This window comes from Sinocyclocheilus anshuiensis, unplaced genomic scaffold (assembly GCF_001515605.1).
Source record: "Sinocyclocheilus anshuiensis isolate Anshui unplaced genomic scaffold, SAMN03320099.WGS_v1.1 scaffold1497, whole genome shotgun sequence".
Classification (NCBI taxonomy): domain Eukaryota; kingdom Metazoa; phylum Chordata; class Actinopteri; order Cypriniformes; family Cyprinidae; genus Sinocyclocheilus; species Sinocyclocheilus anshuiensis.
This window is the reverse complement of record NW_015543492.1, coordinates 71279-82191: the sequence shown is the minus strand read 5'-3', so window position 1 is coordinate 82191 and position 10913 is coordinate 71279. Positions and strand designations below refer to the sequence as shown.

General features: G+C 39.1%; 2 protein-coding genes across 3 annotated transcripts in view; one reads left to right on the top strand and one right to left on the bottom strand.

Moving 5' to 3' along the window:
- Positions 1-1696: 1696 nt before the first annotated feature.
- Positions 1697-7431, top strand: btd (biotinidase). Of its 2 annotated transcripts, XM_016494440.1 has the most exons (6): positions 1697-1783; positions 3579-3827; positions 4735-4884; positions 5506-5562; positions 6018-7188; positions 7239-7431. In XM_016494440.1, the coding sequence occupies exons 2-5, from the start codon at positions 3615-3617 to the stop codon at positions 7155-7157; spliced, it is 1560 nt and encodes a 519-aa protein (XP_016349926.1). In that variant the 5' UTR covers positions 1697-1783; positions 3579-3614; the 3' UTR covers positions 7158-7188; positions 7239-7431. The 2 variants fall into 2 exon arrangements, with proteins under 2 accessions (XP_016349926.1, XP_016349925.1); XM_016494439.1 differs by having other exon boundaries at positions 6018-7431.
- Positions 7432-9211: 1780 nt separating this feature from the next.
- The window catches only part of LOC107694737 (serine/threonine-protein phosphatase 6 regulatory ankyrin repeat subunit A-like), a 46059-nt gene continuing 44357 nt past the window's right edge, over positions 9212-10913 (bottom strand). Inside the window, exon 29 of the mRNA XM_016494417.1 lies at positions 9212-10096. Coding sequence (XP_016349903.1) covers positions 9807-10096 — 290 coding nt within the window. The 3' untranslated portion in view covers positions 9212-9806. The remainder of the gene's footprint in view (positions 10097-10913) is intronic.

Here is a 10913-nt window from a genome sequence, read left to right as displayed (position 1 = left end):
TCCTAGATTTTTACAAAGCTACTGACACCCTTGAGCATGGATTTCTTTTGCAAACTCTCAAGTTATTTGGTTTTGGTGACTTTATTGTTAATGTTAGTGAAAGATATTAGCAGCTCCATCTTAATTAGTTTTAATACTTCGAAGAGATTTTTTATTAAACGTGGTGTCAGACAGAGTTGTCCAATTTTTTGTTTATTGACTCTCTTAATTGTACTGATAACAAAAAATATAAATATACAATTATATTTGCTGAAAAGTAACACCTTGTAATCAGTGGTGTAGTCCTAAAGAAAAAAGTGGTTTACTATTACCCAGCAATATTACCCCATTCTTGAACTGCACCTTCACTTCCATTTTCCGTTTCTTCATTTCCCCCAATATCTCTGTCCATCCCTTGTGTATATGTGTGTGTTTTTCTTGTACCTGTCACTTCTTCACCAGCAGGTCTACCGTTATGAACAGAACTGTGTCCATCTAGTTGCAAAACAACCACCTCATTTTAATTTGTTTGCACAGAATGTTATTTATCTTAAAATGACTTAAATACCCAAGATGTAACAAACCTATTTTTCATACAAATATATATATAAAAAAATTGTGTTTAAGTGCCTATTTATAAAAATTAGTGCAATACCTTAATTGAAAAATCCTAATAGCCTACTGAACACACTATTGAATTGACTCATATTTTTGTTTTGCTGTCTGCTCTCCCTCCTTACCTAAACTATAAATCCATGCGAATATCTGTCTGCTAAATGTATTAATGTAACTTTACAGTATGATGTCCTTCAGCATACAGTATTCTGACATGATAATAATGGGGTGCTCCTGATAGCCTAACAATTGCTAGCAGTTTAATACTCAGCTAAATTAACAGAATGGTCGGCGTTGAATGACAGAAGTGATATTGCACCAATTACAAAGAATCACGAATTTCACACAGCAGTATGGGACACCATTAAAGGGGAAGCTACATGACAGTAGATTACGGACTTGCGAAGCAACAAAACAAGTGGGTATATCCAGGGTATACGCGAATATTGATCATTAGAAGTCGTAATACGCAAACATCCCGGGGAAAATAGTAAGCATACGGCGTATACTTGCGTATGGCCCCGACTACACCACTGCTTGTAATGTATCTTCTATAACCACTCTTTGCATGTTTTATTGTATCGTATCTATTTGTATGTCTTGATTTATCTGTAAATTTGTTTGTGAAGCATTCAATAAAAAAATTCGTTTTTGTTTATGCATGCAAATACATTGAGAGGAAAGTGCTAATGCAAAATATCTATTAAAAAGGCAGTATGTATTGTCTATGCGTCGTGTAGATGGAGCTCACATCAACCAATAGAATCGCGGTTTACGAGTGACGTAATGTCACCTGGAAGTGCATTCACAATGCGCTTTTGTTTATTATAAATAGTTTATACTAATGCATGCAAATACAGGGCTCTCCAGTCTCACGCATTCACCGAGAGACACGCGCATTTCAACCAGCTCACACGCCACACCTTGCATTTCTCACGCTGAGAAGTTATTGAAAACTTGTCCCGCTTTATACAATTAACGGACGAGGCGCAGGTATACAGAGGGAAGTTCTCTGCCGAGTTCACAGCTGTCTCGAGATATACGGAGTTAAATGCCACCTGCCAGCCAATCAGAAATTAGAATGTTGTTGTTTCCGGGTAAATTACGTGATCCCACTGTAAGCACGTTCGCAGCCGCGCACACGGAGTGTAAATTGGAAGAGCAAGTCAAGATCCGATGAATGCTATAGGTAACCCCTTCATTTTTTTTAAAAAAGCATTTTGATTTTACGATTCCTGGACGAAATCACTTGCTTGTGATCAAAGATAATGAGATCTGATGTAAGGGAATATAGCCAAATTTGTGCAAAATTATTATTGACATTATTGCTGCTGCTGCTGATGAATACTTAATTGATCCCAGAGGGAAATTTAGGCATCCAGTAGCTATATAATACAATACAATACAGTAATACAAGACTAAGGCACACATAAAAATATCCTATACATAGACAGCTGAAATGATAGAAAAATAAATAAACAAAAAAATGGAAATTATATAAATATATATGCAAATATCAAAAAGAAAGATATAAACATACAAAAATATAATGTTATAGATAAGGTGCATTACATTTCAAATAAACTGCAAATTAACTGAGCATGGGAAGCTGTGCCAGAAGGCTAATATAGCCAGTAATCAGCGTTCCTGAAACCCCTATATAGGCCAGTCATGCCCAAAAGTCTGTTCCACCTCTCCTTCTATTGGAGGCATTGTACAAGCGTATGGCCTGGGGGACAAATGATCTCCTCAGCCTGTTTGTGAAACAGGTAAGTGACAGCAATCTGCCACTGAACAGGCTCCTCTGCCTGAAGAAGGTGTTGTGCAGAGGGTGATGGCGATTATCCATAATGACCAGCAGCTTGTTCAAGGTCCTCCTCTCTGCCACCGATACCAGGGGGTCTAGCTCTGTGCCCACCACAGAGCCAGCCTGTCTAGCCGCATGGTGTCCCTCTTGGAGCCAACGGAGAGGGACCACAGAGTAGAAGTTACTGGCAGATGTTGAAGGACCTCAGCCTCAGAAAATAGAGCCTGCTTTGTCCTTTTCTATAGATGGCTTCAGTGTTTTCTGTCCAGCAGCAGCCCCAGGTACTTGTAAGACCTGACCACATCCACACTGTTCCTCTCTATGTAGACGGATTTTGGGTGAGGCCTGGGCCTCCAGAAGTCTACCACCATCTCTTTAGTCTTAAGCCCGAGACACACTGCAAGATTTTCATCTGTCCCAGATGAAAGATTGGCATCGTGAAACAATCGTGGCGATTTCTGTGATCGAGGCTCCTATGTTGTACAGTGAGAGAGGTTCAAAGTCAGCCGTTGGCACGGTCTTGCGACCAAAGATAGCCTACGATCATTTTATGACACCGTCAGAATTCAGCATGATCCTCGCTCAGTGTGTTTGCTGCTACGACCCACGTTTACTGACCAGCCAATAAACATGTAATATGAAATCAGGGCCCGCTGCCTTGCTGGGGCGGATTCTCTTTAGTTCTCTGCTAAAGGCCCCTATATACTTCAAGCGAAATCGAAGAATGAGCTAATGTGACGTCATTTCGAACTAAATCCAACCAAGTTCGTTTTGGGAGTTCAAAATGGCTTGCCAAAGTGAACTCTCCGGAAAAGTTCGTTCCGGCTGCAAAATACCTTCGTACTACCATTGGTCTCTCAAAACTTGAGAGAATTGGGTGGGGCCGAGGGGCCGCTGCTGCAAATATTTAAGTGGCTCCTCCCCTAACAGATGCAATCTCTCTCTAAACTTTTGCTAAAACTTGAGAGCCCTGATTCAAATATTTTTAGAGGAAAATACTAACGCACTTTATCTTAAGAGCTAAGCAGAACCAGAGAGCAACAAGTTTTTAACTTTAGAAAATTATAAATGTTTACGAACTCACCTCATGTTTATTTAACAAAACTTCTTGAAACCATGACAGATTTTGTAATGATTGCAGTCATTGACATGAACTTTTGGACTCACTTTTATGCAGACTGACCCACATGAGTCACTGTTCCTCCTCCTCCTCATGGCGCTCGTGTTGGCTAGGTTCGTGCTCTGTTTGAGCGGCCTGCAGCTCATCCTCGCCGCTGATCATCTGTCCTATGTGGTGGCGGTGTATGAGCACCGTGTGCTGCTGAACCCGAACCCAGGAGTCCCGCTGGACCGGAGATCCGCTCTCGAGCACATGAAGCAGAACCTGCGTGTGTTTGAAGAGCAGACAGCACTTGCAGCACAGCAGGTACACAGACAAACTAACAAACAAAATCAATGCATGAATGTGCATTACTACCAGAGCATATTACTGTGTTCAGAATATTAATATGATTTATTATGCCATCATAACACACACACACACACACACACACACACACACACACACACACACATACGTCTGGTTTGCTATCCTTGTGGGGACTCTCCATATCATAACACACACACACACACACACACACACACACACACACACAAAACCCCAAAAACAGATCTTTTAGAACACTTAATAGCATTGTGACTTTACTCATTTAAAATATGTGAATGATGCATAATTACATTAAAAATGCACCAATTTGCAAATTATACTTAGAGTGCTATAGATCTCATATTATAATACTGGCTTTGTTCAAAACAGTGTTTACATAAACATATATATTTATTTATATTTTTATATAATTTTTTTTTAATAAAACACTGCATTAACATGCTTATTGTCCCTTTATAATTTAAAACAATAAATAATAAATGTTTTATAATATAATGATACAAATAATTTTAATATATTAATAATTAAGAAAGCGACATCTGTTACCACCAATATCTTTTCAGAATCAAAGTCTAAAATTAGAGAGCTACAGTGAATTAAGTTTCCATGACATTATTGAGATTATATTCATATTAAATCATAAAAATGACATGTTTTTAAAATTCTTTTAGCTGTTATTCAGCATGTTTTCTGAAGGTTTGGTACCTAATAGCAAAATGTTGAGTAAAGTCAAAACCCTTCTGCCATCATTTATTTCCTGTAAAATAGAAGTAAATTTCTGTTTAAGATTACACAATGTACTGTAGGACCTAAGAGAATAAATTAAGATCCTGATACGCTGAACTTGTCTGTATAAACTTTAAAGTGTATTTTATTTCTTGCACAGGGTGCTCAGATCATAGTGTTTCCAGAAGATGCCATCCATGGGTTCAACTTCACCAGAGCTTCAATCACTGGTTATCTGGAGACAGTTCCTGACCCTCAGAAGGTCACATGGAGTCCATGTGCTGATCCACTCAGATTTCCAGACACTGAGGTACAAAACTCATATTTAAAGCCCATTTTTGGTACTCATTTGACATGAGTACCAATTTTAGAAACTGTTCACTATCAGTTTGTTCTGCTCTTTTTAATTTTGTCATTTAAAAGGTTTATATTATACATTTTTAATCATGTTATGTTTTATTTAATTAAAAAATTTTTAATAAAAAAAATAAAATAAACTATAATATAAATAAATTATTATTTGTTTATTATTATTATTATTTTATGACCCTTTTAATTACTTTTTATGGTTTACAGTTCCCACATAACAAATGTAAGTGAAATAGTTAGTGTTAATGAATTCTTACAAATTATTAAAAATTTATTTTAGTGAATAAATTCTCAAAAAAATTATATATTAGTATAATATTTTATATATTATACTATTTATTATATTGTATTATATATATATATATATATATAACTGTAAAAAATGACCGTGAATTTAACAGTAAAACACTAAAAATGCTACAGTAAAAAACTGTTAAATGGTTAACAGTAAATTCCCCTACTATTTACGGTAAAAAACTGTATTGGACATTACATGTAATTTTATGGTAGTATATATATATATATATATATATATATATATATATATTTGTTTCTTTCTCAGGTCCTCCACAGTCTCAGCTGTATGGCCCGTAAGAATCGCCTCTTCCTGGTGGCCAACATGCCGACCCGTCAGAGCTGCAACCGAATCTCCTTTCTCATCACCACCTGCATTTGGTGGTTATCAGTGTATTACAAAGGTACAAAACAGATTTCAGTACTTCAATATTTTGGCATATTAACATTATATCAGTTAATGAAATTACGGTTTTTAACTGTAAAGTTAAGTTAAAACCGTAAAACCTAAAATGTTGCTACTGTTTTTTATACGGTAAAATTCCGGCAAGTAAAACCTAAAATGTTGCTACCGTATTTTTTACGGTAAAATTTCGGCAACCACAGCTGCCGGTTTTTTACCGTATATTTCACAGAATTTTTTTTACAGATATATACATACATGCATTATATATATATATATATATATATATATATATATATATATATTTGTTTCTTTCTCAGGTCCTCCACAGTCTCAGCTGTATGGCCCGTAAGAATCGCCTCTTCCTGGTGGCCAACATGCCGACCCGTCAGAGCTGCAACCGAATCTCAGACCCTCGCTGTCCTGAAGACAGTCAGTACCAGTTCAACACCAACGTGGTGTTCAGCGATGAGGGCGTCATCGTGGCCCGATATCACAAGCAGAACTTGTACTTTGAGGTGGCGTTTGATGCTCCGCCGGAGTGTAAGTACATTACGTTCACCACACCATTCGCAGGCCGATTCGGGGTGTTTACGTGCTTCGACATCCTGTTCCGCGACCCGGCAGTGACTCTGGTAAAGGAAATGGGCATCCGGCAGATCGTGTATCCGACCGCGTGGATGAACCAGCTCCCCCTGCTGGCCGCCGTACAGTTTCAGAGCTCGTTCTCGCACGCGACGGGCGTCACTCTGCTGGCTGCCAACGTCCGAGCTGCCGAGTACGGCATAACCGGCAGCGGCATCTTCACGCCGTGGGATTCACTCATTCATCATGACACAGAGGGGAATTCTGGAAAATTGCTAGTGCGTAGAGTGCCAGTTTTGGATCCGTCATTTATTGGGAACGACAGGCATAAACTGGTGCCATTTTCTGGGTATCAAAGTTCAAAAGAACCAGAAAAGATGCACGTTTGGCCTACAATTAGTTTTAACACAAATCACGATGGAAAATACTGCCGAAAAGACTCCGAATGTGCAGAAGGAACTTCATCTACAACCTTTAACTCCATCATGATGTATGATAATTTCACTCTGGTGCCTTTGCAAGGCACTGAAGGGAACATCAGCATTTGTAGTGGTTCAGTTTGCTGCCACCTGCTGTTCCGGAGGTCAGATGCGCATGAGTTTTACGCTCTAGGCGTCTTCGACGGCCTCCATGTGGTGCACGGGACATATTACCTGGAGATTTGCGCTCTGGTGAGGTGCACAGGTGAGCATCACAGCAGCTGCGGAGGAGAAACCGAACACGCTCAGACGCTTGTGGACTTCAGGCTCGCGGGGACCTTCACGACTACTCACGTGTTTCCGGGGATTCTGGGTAGTGGGATGACTCTGGATGTTCCGGATCATTCCGGTTGGGAGGGCGGAAATGGGTTTTACATGAGCCGGACGGGAATGAGCGCTGGGCTTGTAACTGCAGTGCTGTATGGGAGACACTATGAGAAGGACAAGGCCTAAAAAATACATGCTTCTTACTCTGGTTTTTATTGTAGTGCACTATAAATGAGATAATTTCACCTTAAAGAAATGCATTTGTTTACCCAAAAATGAAAGTGGAAAATTATGTCATCATTTTAATAAAACCTGTTCCAATCCCATATGATTTTAAGTGCTTTTAAGTGTTAAGAATAGTCACGCTCTTCTATATGAAAATGCATATAACGAAAGTAAAGCTCCAAAAACAAAAATTAAACCCTCTTGTGCTATATTTAAAATTATCTTAAGTCTTACAAACCCAAATTAAAGGTATTGGCTAAAAATCTTCCTCTGAATATATAAGAATATATTAATGTATGTTGTTATATATTCTTTTAAAATATAATATAATATAACTTACAAATTTGGCCCATCCTTGACTCCATACTTTCCATAGTTTGTTAAATATATGCCAGTTTTCTGTAATAAATAAAGACACTGTGGAATCTTATGGCAAAAATTATTTATTATCTAGAATTATTAATAATTATTAACAATGTACCAAAAGGTCAAGTCACACACCTGATCTTTTCATTGTCTTTGAACTCTTATAAAATTATCACACAAACACCATTCAAATTCACAATCACTCACACACACACACAACAGGAAGAATGCTATAATTCCTCACAACAGCACAGGAATAAATACTCAGTTTGAACCCTGAAAGGCTTTTTTGCTCTTCATATTTTCATAATAAATAATCCATGATGATGCAAACCTAATTTAAATCTTCATGCACAAACGGGGATAAAAGTATAGTCTGCAGCTCTTGGTCCCTGACGTCTTTAGTTTAGTTTCGTCTCCTCACGTTTCACATGAATGCTGAGAATTACAGTCCCACAGCTGCCAATATGAGCTGATTTCTTCTCATAAAAGAAAACAAAATGAACATGGCTGTAAATAATGAGTAGTAGTGATGCTTGAGGGTTCAAACAGGTTAATACTGTATAGAATATACAAACTAGACTGTAGTGTGGGCCATTTCTGTGGCACTTCTCTTCCTGTTTTTACGCTTTCTCCTGAGAGTTCAGCCACACCGGTCATAAAGGGACGACCCTAATTAGCATATAGTGACCTTTCAGCCAATGAGGCGTTAGGTTAAGACACTGAGGGGCGGGACAGGGGCATGTTGTCAGTATGTTTCTGAGTCTGAATCATTGAGTTCGTCATCTGGGATGACGAGGCCATCCTCGTGGCCCAAGCTGTTGAACTTGTGGTAGGAGACGTGCTTGGAGCGCAGCACCGGTAACGGGTCAAAGGTCACAGTCTTGGATGGGCTGGAGTAGTGGTTGATGGTGGTAAAGGTGAGGCTCGACATGGTGCGGGTGCTGCTGGGAGAGATGGGCATCATGGAGGAGAGTATCAGCGCCAAACAGTCGGCCACGTCCTTGTTCGGAGCGCAAGCCAAAGCTGGAGTGTAACCTGGCAAATACAATTGATTAAATTCAATGTTTAGGCGTGAAAAAACTAAATCATTTAGTTCACGTTCTTTGTTTTATTTGTAAACGATTCAGTGTTATTATTGAATCAGCTGAATCAATGCTTCAATGACTCGCTAACAGTGTTGGGCTAGTTACTCTAAAGCCCTATTCGGACGGGACTAGTTTTACAGGGGGTCGTTAGAGAAATTTGAGTTTCACAGACATACTTGGGGATTTTAATCCCGTCCGAATCTGCCACGTCTGTGTTTTTCTCACACAACCTCTGTAATAATTCCAGAGCAAATTACCTACTGTTTTTCAGCAAACTCAGTGATCCTCTGAGAAAAGTAATTCCGTCTGAATGCGAATGTCTGTGATTGCCGGCGATATTTTTTTTTCACAACGTGTTTCCTTGTGTGTTTTGGCCAACGTGAATTTCCGTAGATGCTCTTACCGCGCGCATGTTTGATATATTTGCTTCCCGGCAAAGAAACAAAAAAAATAACGATAATAAAATCAAGAGCCAGATCACGTAAACTGTCAGGTAAGATTACTCATGTTCATTTCTGCCCTCAATTACATAATGTACCTTTATGAAAATTTTCATTGTCTTTGAACTCTTATAAAATTATCACACAAACACCATTCAAATTCACAATCACTCACACACACACACAACAGGAAGAATGCTATAATTCCTCACAACAGCACAGGAATAAATACTCAGTTTGAACCCTGAAAGGCTTTTTTGCTCTTCATATTTTCATAATAAATAATCCATGATGATGCAAACCTAATTTAAATCTTCATGCACAAACGGGGATAAAAGTATAGTCTGCAGCTCTTGGTCCCTGACGTCTTTAGTTTAGTTTCGTCTCCTCACGTTTCACATGAATGCTGAGAATTACAGTCCCACAGCTGCCAATATGAGCTGATTTCTTCTCATAAAAGAAAACAAAATGAACATGGCTGTAAATAATGAGTAGTAGTGATGCTTGAGGGTTCAAACAGGTTAATACTGTATAGAATATACAAACTAGACTGTAGTGTGGGCCATTTCTGTGGCACTTCTCTTCCTGTTTTTACGCTTTCTCCTGAGAGTTCAGCCACACCGGTCATAAAGGGACGACCCTAATTAGCATATAGTGACCTTTCAGCCAATGAGGCGTTAGGTTAAGACACTGAGGGGCGGGACAGGGGCATGTTGTCAGTATGTTTCTGAGTCTGAATCATTGAGTTCGTCATCTGGGATGACGAGGCCATCCTCGTGGCCCAAGCTGTTGAACTTGTGGTAGGAGACGTGCTTGGAGCGCAGCACCGGTAACGGGTCAAAGGTCACAGTCTTGGATGGGCTGGAGTAGTGGTTGATGGTGGTAAAGGTGAGGCTCGACATGGTGCGGGTGCTGCTGGGAGAGATGGGCATCATGGAGGAGAGTATCAGCGCCAAACAGTCGGCCACGTCCTTGTTCGGAGCGCAAGCCAAAGCTGGAGTGTAACCTGGCAAATACAATTGATTAAATTCAATGTTTAGAACTAAATCATTTAAATCATTTAGTTCACGTTCTTTGTTTTATTTGTAAACGATTCAGTGTTATTATTGAATCAATGCTTCAATTGCTTCAATGACTCGCTAACAGTGTTGGGCTAGTTACTCTAAAGCCCTATTCGGACGGGACTAGTTTTACAGGGGGTCGTTAGAGAAATTTGAGTTTCACAGACATACTTGGGGATTTTAATCCCGTCCGAATCTGCCACGTCTGTGTTTTTCTCACGCCGGTGATATTTTTTTTCCCAACGCGTGTGAAAAAACGCGTTGTTATGTGTTTTGGCCAACGTGAATTACCGCAGATGCTCTTACCGCGCGCATGTTGGATATATTTGAGAAAAACTAAAACAAAAAACAATAATAAAACCAAGAGCCAGATCTCATAAAACCTTAAGGCTGGCTATTGTAATATCAGCGTCAGTAAGATTACTCACGTTTATTTCTGCACTCAGTTAGGCTACATAATGGTTTAATATGTACCTTTATGAAAATGAAACATGGGTTTACTACAACAACAACAAAAAAAATAGTTAAACTAAAGTAACCACACATTAACATGGTTTTGCTATACTAGCCATTTAGCTTCACCATGGTATTTGTGTGATTATACTAATGGTAATCAATCCGAATGACTATACGCAATGCACGCATGGAGGAGACGAATTGTTGAATAAAGTTATTTGTTTTCTATGCATACAAAAAGTATTCTCGTAGCTTCGTAAAATTACGGTTGAACCCCTGATGTCACATGGATTATTTTACCGATCT

What these genes read in the sequence shown, in the direction of transcription:
- btd (XM_016494440.1), top strand. Translation starts at nt 3,615, where the DNA reads ATGGCGCTCGTGTTGGCTAGGTTCGTGCTCTGTTTGAGCGGCCTGCAG. An exon ending in CAGCACTTGCAGCACAGCAG is followed by an intron (nt 3,828 to 4,734) that starts GTACACAGACAA and finishes TTTCTTGCACAG; the next exon opens with GGTGCTCAGATCATAGTGTT. An exon ending in TCAGATTTCCAGACACTGAG is followed by an intron (nt 4,885 to 5,505) that starts GTACAAAACTCA and finishes TTTCTTTCTCAG; the next exon opens with GTCCTCCACAGTCTCAGCTG.